This window comes from Bacillus rossius, chromosome 2, assembly GCF_032445375.1.
Source record: "Bacillus rossius redtenbacheri isolate Brsri chromosome 2, Brsri_v3, whole genome shotgun sequence".
In the NCBI taxonomy this organism is placed as follows: domain Eukaryota; kingdom Metazoa; phylum Arthropoda; class Insecta; order Phasmatodea; family Bacillidae; genus Bacillus; species Bacillus rossius.
In genome coordinates this window covers 21,063,103-21,081,648 of record NC_086331.1, presented here as the reverse complement: position 1 = coordinate 21,081,648, position 18,546 = coordinate 21,063,103, and the positions used below count along the sequence as shown (strand labels likewise).

At 40.5% G+C, this 18,546-nt stretch overlaps 3 protein-coding genes across 3 annotated transcripts in view; all 3 read left to right on the top strand.

Annotated features, from left to right (window-relative positions):
• Nucleotides 1-18,546, top strand: part of LOC134529156 (protein FAM13A) — a 174,398-nt gene that overhangs the window by 28,661 nt on the left and 127,191 nt on the right. The gene's annotated exons all lie outside the window — the stretch shown is intronic.
• On the top strand, nucleotides 180-1,106 carry LOC134529918 (tyrosine-protein phosphatase non-receptor type 9-like). The gene has a single exon (XM_063364475.1). The coding sequence runs from the start codon at nucleotides 180-182 to the stop codon at nucleotides 1,104-1,106; it is 927 nt and encodes a 308-aa protein (XP_063220545.1).
• On the top strand, nucleotides 3,231-9,504 carry LOC134528855 (tyrosine-protein phosphatase non-receptor type 9-like). The gene is made up of 2 exons (XM_063362521.1): nucleotides 3,231-4,139; nucleotides 9,221-9,504. The coding sequence occupies exons 1-2, from the start codon at nucleotides 3,245-3,247 to the stop codon at nucleotides 9,502-9,504; spliced, it is 1,179 nt and encodes a 392-aa protein (XP_063218591.1). The 5' UTR covers nucleotides 3,231-3,244.

The window sequence follows — 18,546 nt, the reverse complement described above, 5'->3', positions numbered from 1 at the left end:
TACAATCATTTCGTTAAACTTTCGTCGTAGGGAAATCCAGTAATTTAACAAACCGTATTCTGTGAAATAATCTAAATAGGATGCCAACAAAGCTTTATAAACAGAGCATCAGGCGTTCCGTATTCAGTTTCATACTGTCAGTGATCGTGATAGCAATTGATCGAGATATCTCGAAGAACATGAAAACACAGAGCATCCAGGAATTTCAGAACCAGGGAGAAGGTGTCAACTTTTCGGAGCTTATGGAAAGTGAACATCGGTTAGTAAACTCCATGTCCTTGGAAGATGAAAATCTACGGAACAAAGAGGCTGAAGGGTGGGACCGCAATTCGATCGTCGGGAACGTCGGGTTCGATATATTTTCCACGGACTACGTCGATGGCTTCAACATCAAAAGGAAGTTTATGATAGTCAACAACTCGGGGTCTGAACTGGATTCCTACAATTTTTGGAACTCTATATGGGAAAGTGGTTGTAAAGTGATTGTGAGATTCGATGAGACATCGAAAAAGTGTCATTGGCTAAATAACTTTCGAAATGACGCATATGCTGTGGGTGAATTTATTATTCGGAAAAAAACTATCCCTTGCAAGTATTTTACACAGCTAGAAATGACCATAGAAAACATAATGGAAAGAAAATCAAGAAAGGTAACGCACTTCCAGTATCACGGCTGTCTAGATAACATTGCTTCCGTCAGTTGTACTCAGCTGATATTCTTCTTGAAGATGGTGAACAAACAACAAAGCAGTTACCTCACAACAGGAACGGAAGGCACCGGAAGTACATGTGGCCCTATTGTAATCCATAATATTGGCTGTTTGGAAAGAGCGGTATCTTTTTGCGTGCTGGACTTCTGTTTGGACCAGTTGATAGAGACTAACTCAGTGTCGGTGCCCAGCGTTATCCTAAATATCAAAAGCCAGGTGTCTTTCGAGTCCATCAGCTTGGACGAATACAGCTTCATTAATAAGACCTTGCTGCGTAGTATATGCGTGTTAAATTTAAAAGACAATAAATCTACGGACAGTGACCCCGAAAGTGCGTCTTCCATAAGTCGAATCAAGAAATATGGTTTGTTTTTCAAACGAGCGTCTGTTCCCTGATTGTTTAGTATTAAACGTAGTCCTAGGGTTGATACTATTTGATGTAATTTATGCTAGTGTTAGCGTTCACATACGTTACATATGGTGCTATTTGATTGAGAACCATGATGAAACTATGATGCAAAAGTGAGTAATAAATATCATATAACGGCGTAAGTTTTTATTTTATTCACCTCAAACGTCACATTCTGCAGAGTTTTTCAAGTGGAACTATAGTGACAGGACATACTGCATCATTAAAATCTGACAAAAACTTCTTAAAAGATTCCAAATGCAGTTAATAGTCAATAACTTTTGTTAAGATCGTCATAAATCGTTGAATATTGTGATTTTCTACGTCTCAACCCTAATAATTTGCTATACGGCGCAGTTACTGCTCTTTAATAAGATTGTGCGCAGATTATATTTTATCGACTCTTGAGTATAAATAGAAAATGTTTATGCCAAACCTTTATTGCATTTAACGAGTTTTCTTCGAACGGAAGTTACTCGAGTTTACTACCGAAACATTGAGTAATATAAATGCCTTGCGGTTTAGTATTACGATCGTCGAGCTTTATGACTACCTCAATCATCATCATATGATGATATCTGTCTAATACAGTTTACTTCCTCTGAAGGTACTCTGATTCGTCATTCGAGACTCAGGGTAGGTACATTTATACACCTTTAAGAAATGTATTTTGTAACCATTAGAAAGCGAGCATCATTAGAAGGCTTCGACTGTAAAAACCACGAACATAAACATCAACGGCGCGTTTTCTGAAAACGTTACTTCTGGAAAGGGTATGAAGCTTTTTTCATGAACCTTACTTGGTCATTCGAATAATGGGTGTTCCGAAAATGCCTTCCGAAAGGTTTAAATAAGCTAGAGGTAGTAAGGGTGGTTAAGTTAACATAATTTAGGCGTTCTAAAGTGACTCAGCTCTATATGAATCATGATATCAGAAAGGCAATCATTAGTTAGCTTTGGATAACTTTTAATTAATCAAGAATAACAATATAAATTGAATATAGGTTGTAGTAATGACGCAGTGGACAAAGTTATCAATAGATTGCGAAAGGAAGTACTTCACGGAAAATATATAAATAATGAGGCAAGTTACGGTTGACGAGATTGGTTAACGATTAATAGGAAAAAACATTTCATTTTCCGCGTATTAAATATATTTTATTGCCAGTTTTTGAAACTATGCGTGCCGTTGAAGTTTCATCACTAACGAGGTGCGTGTTACTTATCAAATAGCGCTTTTAATGACAGGCCGTTTTATAGTTTTTGATTTTAACGTTTATGGATTTCAAAACAATCCTAATCTAGTATGTTGATAAAGATGTTGATTTTGAAAAAATGAGTAAACAATCATAAAATTTTTGACTACTACGCTGTTAAACTACACTCAATATATGTAATGAAGGTTCATTGGAAAGAAATGAAAGTTTCGAGTTAGTGACAAGAAAAAGTTGGTAGGTTAAATAGGTAGAATATTTTGCGAACCAAATTATCAAGATTCGTTTTGGTTTCAAATGCTACCAATCCACTAACTATCGATTGAAAAATATAGTAGTGTCGAACACTTGCTCTATGTTAGTGCAAGCAAGAATTGAAAAAGAAATAGATAACTGATGATGTAATGATGTTTGATATTACCGAAATTTACAATTCTCTGTTACAATACCCAGGGCTACATCTAAGTAATTTCAATTCTAAGTGATACTATTTATTTGATAGAAGTTATTTTTGAATGATGACATCGACAATTTGTACACTTAACCCGTTTCACTTTAAATCATTTTTTTAAGCTTAGTAACCCGCATTCCATGAAAATCATAAAGAAAATTTAATCTAATCATTCTTATTATCTCAAACTTATTCATGGCCCAGACCTATGAGTCATATGAGAAACATATAAACGTCAAACAATAAGAGTTGTGCTCATTCAGCAAACGATGAACTCGGGAATAAAAGAGGTTAATGTTGCTGGAATGCATTGTAGGGATTCATTCGCCATAACATTATATGTAACAACATCATAAATTTCTTACCAAATAAGCTTTATAAACAGACCGCGATGTTTTTCGCTTTCAGTTTGATACAGTCTGTTCTCGCAACAACAATAAATCTAACAAACCTTGAGAAGATGAGTACAGAGAGCATTCAGGATTTTCGTAAGCGAAGAGACGATGTCAATTTTTGGAAAATTATGGAAAGTGAACTTTGGTTAATCAACTGCATGTCCTTTGAGGGTCAAAATCTACCGGAGGAAATGGCTAGAAAAGGAAACCGTAAATCGATCGTCGGGAACGTCGGGTTCGATATATTTTCTACGAACTACGTTGATGGATACAACATCAAAAGGAAGTTTATAATCGTCAACAACTCGGGGTCTGAAGTGGATTCCTACAATTTTTGGAGCTTTATATGGGAAAGTGTTTGTAAAGTGATTGTGAGATTCGACCGGACATCGAAAAGGCGTCATTGGCTAAACAACTTTCGAGATGACGCATCTGCTGTAGGTGAATTCATCATTCGGAAGAAAACTATCCTTGGCAAATATTTTACACAGCTAGAAATGACTATAGAGAATATAATGGAAAGAAAATCAAGAAAGGTAACGCACTTCCACTATCACGGCTGTCTAGATAATATTGCTTCCGTCGGATGTACGCAGCTGGTATACTTCTTGAAGATGGTGAACAAAAAACAAGGCAGTTACCTCACAACAGAAACGGAAGGCATGGAAACTACATGTGGCCCTATTGTACTCCATAGTATTGGCTGTTTGGAAAGAGCGGTGTCTATCTGTGTGCTGGACATCTGTTTGGACCAGTTGATGGAGACAAGCTCAGTGTCAGTGCTGACCGTTATCCTTAATATCAAAAGCCAGGTGTCCTTTGAGTCCTTCAGCTTGGCCGAATACAGGTTCATTAATAAAACCTTGCTGCATAGTATACGCGTGTTAAATGTGGAAGATGATACGCCTACGCAAAGTGATCCTAAAAGTGTGTCTTTCAGAAGTCGAATCAAGAAGCATTGTGTGGCCTTGAACCAGCATATGCTATCTAAGTACTCAGTGGTAGATATGGGGTTGATGTTATTAGTCATTGATGATGCATATCGAGGTGTGTACATATGTAATAGAAAGTTCAAGTAAGATTGTGATTAAACTGTAATGTTACATTAAGGAATGTTTTTTTTTATACAAATATAGTGGTCATTGTTCGGAATATAGGCTCTCTAAATAGTTACGAAAATGCGACCCGAATAGCCTAATTAGTTTTAGATTGAAACCATTCGTTGTCTCACGTAAATAGCTGATATTTAGCTGGAACGAATCTGAAAGATTAAGCGTCAAGTTCACAGCAAGTTTTGCTCGTGAAAAAAAATATTTCAAATCATCGAGTTTTTTTTTGATTGCATTTTATATATTTCGACATCGAACAGGACCCTAGTTACCCGCACCACGCACCACAGTTTGTAGACCGCACCCATCTTCCTATTAATATACTACTCTGTCTCATTAAAAAAATCGCAACAACCAAATGACTCTAGCGAGTTCAAACTTGTAATGAAGGCGTTTCACATGTTCACTTGCCGCCCCTCCAAGTCCCGCGTGCCAAGTGTTGCCAGATCGAACGCCACATTGCCAGTCTCATTACATAATTTACACACCTCGTATATTACGATCTTTGTTCATAAACGGTATCAGTTATCATGCTGGAATTAATAGCGCGAATGATGCGATGTGAAAACAAAATATCGCGTTAATGTGAACATGCGGTTTTCATCCGAGAGACATCGAAAAACAAATTAAAAAATGTTTCTTGCCATTACGTACGTACCAAAATTACGATAGCAATCTGTTAGTAGTATATATTGGGACCTCCGGCTACTGGGTTCTGGGTGCGGAGCGTGTTTCTTCCCACCATCTTGGATTTGTGACGTAACGGCGGCCATTTTTGGTGTCAAATTTCCTCATACTTCTTAAAAAAAAATTTGTATTTTTAGGGTATAATTCCAGTTTTGAGGTAAAATTTCCCGTTTTATTTCCTAAAAATGTCAAAGGCTTGAAAATTCCTAAAAGTGGCTTAAATTCCTTATCGGCATGCCACCCTAAGCCGCTAAGGTCATGAAATTGTCTTCAACTGCCATCGTTAAAATTTTCGTTATGGTCGCCATCCTGATAATCCGTAATTTTTATCCAATTTTAACAGGAAAAATATTAAAATTACAAATTTACTTAATAAAATTTTAATAAAGAATTTCCACTATCTTGAAAACTTTCCATCTTGAAATTCCGTAATCTTTATCCAATTTTAGCACGAAATTTTTTTAAAACTAACCAAATTTCCTTTAATTAAATGTTGATGGTAAAATTTATAAAAGGGTACTGGGTTCGAATCCGCGAGGGCAATCTATTAAAAATGGCGATGGGTCCTTCCTCCATGAAAGCCACCGGCAGACTGAACTCCCACCACTAATTCCAAGGCAGTAATTTCACTGGCCAGTATGATGTCATGAAAGCCATCTTATTTCGTCTGCTGGAGGCCGCCCTCTTGTATCCGACTTATTGTTTTCGTCTGCTAGAGGGCACTGTCACCATATTAGTTTAATTTTTACCCGCTAGAGTGCAGGAATCATTTATTGCCAGGGTGCCTGCTATATTGTTGGCCATATTGGCCGCCATTTTGAAAATCCGTAATTATGTAGCTATAAATTCAGAAAAAATGCCAAAAATCATTAAAAAAAATCATGTGTTGAAAAATTCATTGATTTCATCGATATCCGTCCTTGGTTCGTAATTTAATTAAAGTTATCAAAAAATGAGGTTCGAGAAAAAAACAAAAAAAAAGTACAAATAAAAAAATATTAGGTAAATTCTAGAAAAACAAAAAATTAAGCAAATTACTAGCATTTCTAGATTTATGCAATATTATTAGAAGGCGAACCAAGTCCTTTGCATGCCTTGACATGTGTTTTCAAGGCATATCTACATGACATTAGATTAACCAGGCACGTCCAATCTGTGGCCAGGCACATCCAGTCGGTGGCCAGCCACATCCAGTTGGTTGTCCAAGAACGTCAGATTGGTTGGACAGACACATCAGTCAGTTGGTCAGGCTAACAAGACCAGTTGGTGGCAAGGCACATCTGGTTGGTTACCAGGCACATTCATTTGTTGCCTATACACCTCCATTCTGTGGCCAGGCATGTCCATTTGGTGGTCAGGCACATACAGTCAGTAGCGAAGAGGTGTAATATTCCGATACTTGATATACCTTTCAAACAAGTCATGCACAATTTCAGATGTGTAGGCCAAGCGTCTCTGAATCAAGAGGTATTTTTCGTCGATACTCGGCGAACATTTTAATTAGATTGTGTACAATGTCAGACGTGTAGGCCAATCATCTCCGAACCAAGAGCTATTCTTCGTCGATACTTAGCGAACATTTTAAATAGGTCATGTTCAATGTCAAGCTTATAGACCAGGCCTCTCTGAACCACGAGGCTAATCATGCCCTGACTCCAGACTTGCCGATGTACATTCGTCAAAAAATAAGCACATTTAACGAAAAGGTGGGCATTTGGACGGAAATTCAACTTGGTAAAATATGATCTCATCATACTACGTACATTTAACGAAACTGGCGTACATTTGCACGAACAATTAACTCAGTATGATACGATCCTATCAGTAGGATACGATCGCCAATATACAGTATGCTCCAACTGCTCCAACTGTCTTTGGCTTCAACTATCTTTGGCTCCAACTACTTCAACGACATTTGGTTACAAGACTACAAGGCTACATGGCTACGAGGCTACGAAGCTACATGTTTACGAGGCTACAAGACTACAAGACTATACGAGGCTACAGGACTACAATACTACGAGACTACAGGACTACACGACCACGGGGTTACAAGACTACGAGGCTACGAGACTACGATGCTACATAACTACAATACTACGAATCTACAATAATATGTGGCTACGAGACTACGAGGCTACAGAATTACGAGGCTACAGAACTACGAAGCTACAAGTCTACAAAGCTACGAGGCTTCGAGGATACGAGGCTCCAACAGCTCCAACAACATTTGGCTACAAGGGGTTACGAGGATACAAGACTATGATTATACAAGGCTCCAACTTGCTACGCAGCTAAAATACTACAAGGCTACGTTTCTACAAGGCTACTTGGCTACGAAGCTACGAGTCAATAAGGCTCCAACTGGGTACAATAGCTCTATTCAGCAGAGAGAGTTAATTTATCTCATGCAAAAAAAAACTTCGTGCAAGTACTTCCGATTCTTGCCAACAATTGGTGCCACATTCTGTGTTGTACAGGCAGTCGCTCTTCCATATAGGATGCGGTTGCTCACTCACGATCACAAGAGAAAGATGGCTTCGCTAGACATCAAGGAGAAGGAAATTCGTTTTGCATGATAGTGTTTCTCAGCTATTTTAAGGCATGGTATTCAGCTGAGTAATGATTTTCTTTGTTTGAATTAAATCTGATTAAAATCCTGTAAATGCTGATATATAACAAGAATTCACTAAGTAAGTGAAACTATGAATAATATTGCTTGACTCGTTATAAAAAAAATTAACATACAGTGATTGTTTCCTCAGGAATAACCAGAACCACTCGGAGAAAAACGCCTGCCCCTACTCATAAGCACTATAGTCCAGTCATCAATGTGAAGTAGATGTATGAGTGTTTTTAGTCTACTTTCTGACCCAACGAATCCGTGAAACAATCGTGGCTCTAAGCATATGAAATTTCCAAGTCGCTGTTTATTGCGAACTCCAATGCAAACGTCACCAAGATGGCGCAACTAGCCAGCGATATGTCTGAACACGATTGGCCTATCAGAGCCCGTAGGCGAACTTGTAGGGTAGCACACCCAGCCAATGTGAGACCTACAGCAGCGCAGTGCCGCCAATCAGACTCAAGGCCACTCCCGCTGTCCCGCGCAGTTTTAAATAAGGGCTGGAAAAAATCGTGGGTCAAGTGACCTCTAGTAAAGACTCCACAGTCATTTGCATACACGGAAGATATATCGTAAGTTCATTGGCTGCTGACTTGTGAGACTTCTCAACTGGTTAGCCTGCGACACGGTACTTAAGCCTGCCCCACACGACACCCATTTCCTTAGCAGTTTTCATGTAATTTTTATGCTAGCGCGCCTGCTCCCGTGTGGGTAACATTTCAGCACCCTTCCAAGGGGTCTGGCTCTGGGTATAAAAGTTTTCATAACCGAAGTCTTAGCCAAAACCGTAATAGAACGTGTTCTATTTTTCTGCTATACCCACGAGCTGGAGCCGTCAAGATGGCGGACCCACGTGTTGCAATATAACCCCGTATATAGTCTGTATTGTCAACATTAAGGGACGTAACAAATGTAATGGTATGCCAAATGAAACTTTATAATAGTAAAACTACTATGGAATATATTTGTTAAGCTGAAATTGCCACAGAAAGAAGTAATCGGAAATTTTAAAATACGTTATGAAAATACGTTGCATTCTATATTACCCATTATCTCCTATCACATTCGTAGAAGTGGCGGTAGCGTAGTGGCGAAGGGCACAATACATTCCCCACCCTCAAACCACCAACCAAGTCTTTTGCAAGTGCCCTAAGGTCATTCACAGCTCAGCCTACAGCAGCTCCACCTCTTCTCGACACACCCATTCATGCTCCACACAGTCTGAACCGTGTCACGCGCCCTCACCTAAACCTTCAGCCCCGCCAGCCACACCCAAGCCAGCCCCCACCTAAATCTCAGCAATCTAATGTGGAACCCACCATTTTCAGTGAATTCACAGAGTTAATTAAATTAGTAAAAGAATTAAACTTGTTGAAGTGGGTTCCATTTTTCCTAGATGCCATCAGGAAATTTAAATGAGCGCAGACCAATGACGAGAAGTGCACAGTGATTTTCTCCATACTCACTGCACTAGCCAATGCCCTCCCTTAAATTTACAGTCTGGAATAGCAACTGTGTTACAAACAAAACTGCCGAGTTCAACCATTTCATTTCAGCTCACAAACCAGACCTGGTCTTCCTGGCGGAAACCTGGCTCAGTGCTGGTGTCCCGCTCGCAGTACCAGGATATGTGACGCACCGCGCCGATCGATTGGCGGGTGCACAGGGGGGTGTGGCGATTCTTGTGCGCCGAACCTTGTCGCACCACCGGCGGCATATGCCGCAACTACACTACGTGGAAGCGGTGGCAGTCCGGCTGCACACGAACCCCACACCCTTCACTGCCGTGGCCCTCTACATTCCACCACCCACCCCATTCCCGGAGGAGGACCTCACAAGCCTCCGCCGGCTCGACTCATGTGTCATCCTGGCGGGTGACTTCAATGCCAGGCACACCTCCTAGGGCTGCCTAAGAAACAACCATAGAGGTATTGCCCTCCGCAAGTAACTGATGGGAACCCCCATGACACTCCATGCCCCTGACACATTCACCTACCACCCCCACTCCCATACCGGCAGCCCCAGTGTACTGGACCTGGTGATAGGCACACGCCTGCCCAGAGTCAGTCCCCTAACTGTCATCACCGACCTGACGTCCGACCACTACCCCGTCATGGAGACACTAGACACCACAGTCACCCCTGCTTCCACCAACCACATTCTCAACTACAAATTAGCTGACTGGAAAAAGTATCGAACAGCTATGGACCAGCAGCTAGACCTGCAACGTAAAGCCCGCACAAAGGAGGAACTTGACCAACATGTTCTTCACTTTGCTGACACCATCATCACCTCAGCCGCACTGCACATCCCCAAGGTTAGGCCTGACCACCTTGGGGTCCCATTCCCCGAATACATCAAGCACCTCATTTCATCCCGAAATAAGGCCAGGAGCCGGTGGCAACATACCCGCCTGCAGCCAGACAGGGACGGCTACAATGCACTGTTCCGACAGTGTAGAGTGGCCGTCGCTGAATGGATGACGGCGGGCGAGGTCAAAAATCTCCAGGCACTGTCACTGGCAAATGGCTCGGTATGGCGCTTTGCACGCAGTGTCCGCTCTGCCAGGTCAGCGATTCCGCCCCTGGAGGCGGACTGTGGCATGGCGGAGTCGGGGACTGACAGGGCTGAGTGCCTGGCCGACCACTTTGCCAACTCATTCACACCTGCACCAGTACCATCTCACCTCTCTAAGCTACCCACCCACTACCAACCTCCCCCACCACCTGCACCTGGTGCGCTCAGGCTTGCCACGCCCAGGCAGGTGAGAAAGGAGATTGACCGGGTGCGCAACAATGCTGCCCCAGGCCCGGATGAAGTCACCCCACGCCTTCTCAAATCCATTTCACGCAAAGCACTCATATACCTCACCAACATAATCAACAGCATCCTCATCACTGGTCATTACCCACACCCATGGCGCGAGGCCACAGTAGTGCCCATATTTAAGGGGAAGGGCAAGGCCAACCAGCTGGCGTCATACCGTCCCATATCACTGTTATCTGTCACCTCAAAAATAGCGGAGCGCATAGTCCTGGCCAGGTTGGAGGCGGAAGTAGCCCGCCTACAACCGCTGCCAGAATTCCAGTTTGGTTTCCGACGACATCTATCAACCCAGCATGCATTATCTCATGTCACCGACCAAATCACCTTCAACTTCACCCAACGGATCCATACCGGCACGGTGTTACTAGACCTGAGTCGTGCATTCGATACAGTCCATCACCAGGCCCTAATCCTCAAGCTGGCCTTCCTGGGATTCAACCCTGCACTTCGCTGCATCCTTCACTCTTTCCTGGAAGCCCGCACATTCCATGTGCGGGTGGAAGGGTCCACATCATCCCACAGAGACATCTCAGCAGGAGTCCCACAAGGGTCTACGCTCTCACCTCTCCTATTCTCTTTGTACACCCATGACATCCCTAAGCCCCCCGAATGCACGATAGTCATGTACGCGGACGATACCGCGCTGATGGTACGCCATCACGACCCCGTCCTAATTAAAGCCAGGCTGACCGCGGCCATCAACTCAGTTAATAATTATTTCCTATCCTGGGGCATTCTCCCTAACCCCACCAAAACAGAAGCAATTTTCTTCACCAGACGACGCCCCCGTCTGCCACCAGCACTGTTTGTGGGAGGCGCAGTGATCAAATGGAGCGATTCAGTGAAATACCTCGGTGTGACACTGGACCGCACACTGCGCTTCTCACCGCACTTCTCGTCTGCCACTGCCCGGGCCTACCGCGCATACAACTCGCTTTCCACCCTTCTCCGCCCCCACAGCCCCCTGCCAGCCAAGGACAGAGTGCGCCTCTTCAAGGCGTACATTGTACCTATTTTGTTGTATTCATCCGTAATCTTCGCCCACGTACCCGACATCCGCTTCCACCAACTAAAAACATGCTTCAATAAATTACTCAGATCAACACTCGGGAAATACAAGTACGTAACCAATATACAGCTACATGCTCTCGCAGACACACCATCACCCCGAGAACTTGTAATACAATACACAGACAACTTCTTTCGCAAAGCAGCACAACACCCGTCCACACTCATACAAAACATAGGAATCCACAACATTACACGCCCATACCCCCACAAATTAATAATAGATTACCACCCAGGCAGACCACCGTGACCGGGCAGAAACCCGCCAACCATGGACACCACCCACAGTGCCAGTGCGCGTAGAAAAATGGACACCAACCATAGTGCCATTAGTGCTCGAGTTGAATTCTCATGTAATATTGTAAATAGTTCATAGTTGTTACCAAATTAACCAAATATTGTAAATTCTCATTCTAATCTTATTCATATAATTACTTGTTAAGTGTAATTTAAAATAAAGTTCATATGATGTAAGTGTAAATATATTATAACTAAATATAGTGCTGAAAAAGACATTGGGCAAACAAGCCCCCAGGACACTGCAAGAAGGTTTTTAAAATTTTCCTTCAAATAAACTGTATTCTCGGTTTCTGTCATTGTAAATTATAATGTAACAAATGTAAGTTTTGGCAAAAGAGCACAGAGTGCTGGCATGTCAACAAATATTGTATAAAACACTGTAAAGGGTACTTTATGTAAATAAAAAACTTTTGAACTGAACTGATGGCAGCGGTAGAAGGGTGATTTTGAATGTGGTTCGAATCCTCATCAGTCCAATTTTTTTTTTGTTTTTTTTTTTAATAACAGATAATTAAATTGTACATACTGTGCTTTCTGCAAATATAAATTATTAGAATTAATTTATGATATAATATTATTAACTACATTTAGGTGTCTCAGTCCATTGATTTTATTCATAGTACTACGTACCTAGATTTATTTTTACTTTAAAAAAGTAAAGTAAAATCACATGTTCACAAATAATTTAAACCAAAAGTTAATTTTATAATTAAAACGCCAACGTTTATTAAGAAACGAGTGTCCATAAATTAATAATGAATAAACTGATACTTCATAGCGACACACCTGTGAGGGTAAAAAAAAACATGCAAAATGTTTTTCTTCACCTAAGATTTAAATTTATTACGCGGTATGTGCGTGTTTATTTGTCTCACTGGGTTACAAAAAATATTAGTTACAATTCCTCTAATTATGTAGTTAAATATATAAGTAATCAATAAATCTTTTATATAACATATATGAATCGGTAGCATTTTTTTTACTATTACAATGAAATTAGCTTGATTAACTGTATAATTAAATTAATATTAGAATTTAAACCGTACATAAACTACATTTAGTAAACCCAATGTCCCTTGTATCATTTAAATTTATATATTTTTAGATTTTGAAATTAACCTACAACTTAAAAATATATTTGTAGTTCCAAAATTGCTCTTAATTTGTTTTTAAATACTAAACCAATTTTGTTATTTATTTGCAAATGAAAAATATAAGATAAAATATCAAATAATATTTCCGCAAGTTACATAATTTTTAACACAAACAGGTGTAACTTTCACTTTTTTTTCAGAATTTTGATAAGTTGACTACGACAGGTTTATCCTCCCCTGATATGTTTGCTTTGGTCGGCAACTGCGTTGGCTGGTTTTCTGTTAGCATTCTAGGTATCGTATGTATGGAGTTAAGAAATCTTTCTGCGGTTCTGCTATACAAATTTTTATGAAAATTTTTATACCCATGGGTATAACAGAAGTTATAGCAGAAAATGGGCAACGTGTGGGGTGGGCTTTAACAAATTAAGGATCTCTCACTGGCCCAAAGTCCTGCAGATAAACGGGTGGCTAATAGCAGAAGCAGCATAAAGGTATAAGATTATTTGAATTGTAGCCTATCGTTAAATTAACCCGCCAGTTTTCCCACTCTCCACTTATATCTTCATGGAAAACAAAATCAATCAAATAAATGGTACAAGCCGAAGGAAAGTTCCGTGGCTTTAAGGGAGACGTCTTTAACTCGACTCCCGGACAGCTTAAAGCACCAGGTATTTATTTTTAACGAAGTCGACCACTTCGGTGGTTTCTGAGAAGCTCCAGTGTATCCGATCACAGTGTTGCGTCAGAAAGGCTTCGCGTGTTCACAGTCGATGGTGCTCGTCTACATTATACCTTCGCACTGACTTCTTAAAGCAGAACTACGATTATCCCGCGAATTATTTTCTCTCCAGGCAAGACTGAACAGTTTATATGCCATTGCCTCCTGCATCGTGAGGTTGAAGGGACAGCAAAACTACCAGTTCTTCATCCGGAAAGAAAATTCCCTAATCTGCCTAGTAATTGAATCCACGACCACTGTTCCGCTAGTCAGGCATCTTGACCTATCAGAATCAAACATTCTAAAAAGTAATTCAACACATAAATAAAATCAACTTTAATGAAAGAAATAAAACAGTAAAATATTTTAAGCTCTGAACTCACCAAATCTGGTGATAAATATTTAGGGACTGGAAAATTTCGTTTGTTCAATGACCTCTATAATACACACTCTGAATACTTGGGAAAATTTAACCTATTCATTGGCTGCTTACGTGAGCGAAGTCTCGACTGGATTTTGTCTGATTTGATACTTCTTTGGTTGAAAATTTACCATTGACTAAGAGTCCTCCACATGTACTATGGACCAACTGTAGAATCAGTCCAAAGGTAGCTATAAGCATTTGTATTTTACCATTTCGGGAAATAAATCAGCAATTTTTCCAATCTGCATAAATATTTTCACCATGAGCTGTCCTGTAATGATATATATCAAGTGTTCACCAGCCTAGAAAAACCCTCTCTCTCTCTCACACACACACACACACACACACACACACACCACTTAATTGCTCGTCGACCGGGTAATCATTGGGCAGATACCACATCAGCACACTCAGAAACTACTACTTTTCAAACAACTTCTATTGTGACTTTGACTTCATTTTCCGTAACAAATCACTTACACACTGCAGTAAGAAGTGACACTTCTTCGCCTGGGCACAGTAATCCGCCAACCAGTGCCCAGGAAACGAATCGGCAAGCAATATGGTGAAGGTAAAGCCGCCAAGAAGTGCCCAGTGTATGAACTGGTCAGCAATATGATGTAGATGGAGAGCAGTGCGCCAATCAGTGTCCAGGTAATGAACTAGCCAGCAATAAGGTTGATAGCAATCCACCAATCAGTTTCCAGGAAATGAACTGGTTTTATACCCCTAAGCCTTCCTTCTGGAATGGTCTCACACCCCTTTTATGTGTCGTGTCATCAGGGTCGACCCGACACCCGAAGCTTCCAGAACAGTGGCGTCCTATTTATTCCACTCCATGTGGTGGCCTCTGAGAACCCGCATCAGTGTTGATGACAAAGCGCCGCGGAAAGAGGTAGAAGGGAAAGGAGGGCAGCGAGGCCAGGCCGCTAGTCCACCGAGGAATGTGCCGTGCGTCACCCCGCCCCACCCGGGGGGCGACTAGAAGGCCAAGCCTGCCTCACAACACTGCCCCTTACTTAAACGTGTCCGTCCCGAACATGCAAAACATCTTTTCCGGCATATATCCTCAATCGGTCTAAATGTACCACATTAATTCGTCCCCTCTTTCCTCTCTGTATTCGGTAGACTATGTCATTTAGCCACTCCAGCACTTAATATGGGCCTTCCCACGCCACTTGAAGCTTAGGGTACCTGCCTTTCTTTCTTTGCGGGTTGTACAGCCACATCAAATCGCCTTCCTGAAATCCGGTCAAGTTAGCCTTCAGGCCGTACCTCGTCTTCATTCGGTTCGTCGCTAATCGAAGGTTTTTACGGCTTGATCATTCATAAGTGTCATACGATCCTCCATACGAGTGACATAGTCGGTGGTGCTGGTCGTTCTTAGCGAGGACGGCCGAAATTGACGTCACAGGGTAGTCTCAACTCCTGTCCAAACACAATACTTGCACTTATCTGTCCAGTTGAGTCATGAATAGCAGCTCTATATACCATCAGGAATAATTGGATGTGTTAATCCCAATCTTATTTATGGTTGGCCACAACCTTGGCATGGTTTTCGTCTAGAGTTCTTTTAAACCTAGGGTGACCATTTTTTCAAAGGTAATCCGGGGATATGATTAATTTTTAAAAGAACAATGAATACTTGTAAATAAACAATCACATTTCAAAACAAAAAGACATTTGTATGTATATATTTGTATATACTATATAGATATACTACATAGGTATCGGTAGTACTACTTGACATATTTTTTTCAGAAGAAATAATATTCTTTAATATAACATTATGATTGGCAAGGTGTTCAAAAAAAGATTCACATGAGACTCCAAAATTTACTTTTACTTGCAAGATGGCTTTAACGGTATCTACTTTCATTCTTGATTTCTCATCAGTCCACATATTATTCATGTTTGTGAAAATCTGTTCAACATAAGTGTTTGTTCCAGGAAGATACATTACCATACCATACACTTTTTTAATGTTTTTATGGGGAACTGAGGTGTTATTTAAATGTTCAAGCATGTCACACCATTTTTGACTGGCTGAGGAAATCCAAAGTTCTTTTTCTTTACTTTGAAAGTAATATCGAATATAAGTTACTTCATAAAATAAATTATTCTCATCCATCTGGAAGTTACAGCACTTGATTTTCAATAAGTGAATTGATTTATCAATATCCTCCCTTAAGAGGAATTTGCTTCAGAAGCAAACACTTTAGTACTCGAATATCATCAGAAAACTCGCATTAGGAATTTAAATAGTCAATGGCTCTCAAATGCATTAAATTTGATACATTGAAATAACATGAACGAATTAGAATTCCCCCCTCTTCAAGTCTCATTAACAATGGTCTAGCCATCATTGGTATAAACTCATTCTTGCGGGCTTCAAGCTTTTGCCTAAGATCGTACATAATCTGCGCATAATCAATAATATTTCTGCCATCTACTTCCAACATTTTCATTGTGTCATGGAACAACCAAATTAATAAATATAATCCACAACTCCGTTTTCGAGTTATCAAAGAGAATTTTGAGCATTGCAGGACAATGTGCTTCAGACAAACGATTTAAATTGCCCATACATATGCAAAATTATATTCAGAGCTGGCATTAATGATAACCATCTGACAGATAAATGTCCCAATATTTTGCTTTATTCTTGATCAACAAAATTCACAGAATTCTTTAGGTCATGTAACTCGAACAGTATAAATATGGAAATACCCTAATGTTTTTGATATCATTCCATCTACAGCTCATCTATATTTGCTGCCGCACTATTATGTAAAATATGTGCCACACATCCTAGACCTCGAATATATTTGCCTAAATTTAATTTAAATTTTTTGTATACATTTTCTCCCTCTTTTCTCTTCACCCCTCCATATTTTCTGTTAATGTTGTCTGCTGATAGAGCAACGACTTTATTTTCTAAATGATACTTCTCTATTACTTTCAAAATTTCTGTTGAAGTAAGAGCAGACGTTTCTCCAGGCACTTCAATCAAATCAAGCAATTTACGTTTTATTCCTCTGTCTTTGTCTTTAAAATTGAAGTACCGCACCACAACGGGTAACAATTTTACATTACCCTGAATGGAAGTATCAACCGACAACGTCATGTATTTACTATTTAATATGAAACATATGTTACTATTGCCTCGGATTTTATTCTTGGGCAAGCAAATTTCTTATTTCCAAAATTTTTAGTTGAATTACATTGCAATCCATAGAGCGAAAACTTTGGTTGTGGTTAACAGTTTGGTATGCAAAAGTTCCTTCTTTTATTGCTAAATTATATTCTTAACTGGAAAGAGTACTTAAAAAAAAAACGAAGCCACTGAACTCACTGAAGACGATGATTCTCTTGCCGATAAAACATTTTTATGTTTTGCAGTACGCTCATGCTCCGTAAAGGAAGTTTTCCCACCACTTCCTATCTAAAACACACTGTTACATACTGAACACAACACTGAAGTCTCTTTTGATTTGGCTGGTATTTGGCGCAGTCCGTAATATGGAAACAATAACTTTAATTAATCGTAAATACGCACATCTCTACTTCTTGACTGGTGGAGCTTTGGACTCTGCTAACATTTAAACACGCGTCACGTAGATGGGGTTTATGCAACCTACTTAGATTCAGATTGATTTGATTGATTTGTGCACTGTTCATCAAAAGTTAGGTTGAATACACGTGACAAGAACTGCGGGCTGCGGTGCGTCATCGATTACACTACATTGTTGCCAATGACTGCGGAGCAACAAGAAGAACAGTGTTGCCAAACAAAAATCATTGTTACTATTGGTAGATCAGCAGACATTCCGGGGACACTTGTTGGCAGGAGACAGGACTTCAGATTAGGGCATAGGCGTGCGCACGGTAGGTGCCACAGGTGCCTTGGCACCACCATTAGGGTTAATGTTATTTTATTTTTTACAAGCAGAAATAATACATACTTACAAAAAACCGTATTATTTCCAAAAAAAAATATGTTTTCCAATTGTGTCGAGTTACAGATATGTGCTCATAACACTATTAGTATATCAATTATCAATCGAACCAACTATACACACGGAAACAAGCCAGTTGCAATTACTTGTGTTGTACACGCGGGCCGCGACTACGAAACTTCTGAAATGTAAATACTTCTCCTAGTTCTCCTCGAATTACATAGAATGCGCGCTTGGTGTCCACTGTTCACTCCACTCGGCAGGCGCACGGAATAATAGCCGCCGTTGCCCAGGGGCGTAGCCAAAGGGGGGGGGGGGGGGTGTTAGGGGTTCAACCTCCCCCCCCCCCTTAGCACCAATTCTTTAATTAATTTCTTATTCATCACTCAAACAAATTTCATATTAAAATTAATAAAATTTTTACCATAACAATATTTAACTTTAAGAACCAAAAACTGCTAAAATAGCACTATTTTACACCTTAAAATCCACATTTTCCCGGGGGAAGACCCCCGGACCCAACGCTTTAATACCGGGGGGGGGGGGGGGGAGG

Coding starts and splice junctions, on each gene's coding strand:
- LOC134528855 (XM_063362521.1), top strand. CDS start 3,245: ATGAGTACAGAGAGCATTCAGGATTTTCGTAAGCGAAGAGACGATGTC. Junction 4,140..9,220: donor AAGTCGAATCAAGAAGCATT/GTGTGGCCTTGA, acceptor TCCCGCTCGCAG/TACCAGGATATGTGACGCAC.
- LOC134529918 (XM_063364475.1), top strand. CDS start 180: ATGAAAACACAGAGCATCCAGGAATTTCAGAACCAGGGAGAAGGTGTC.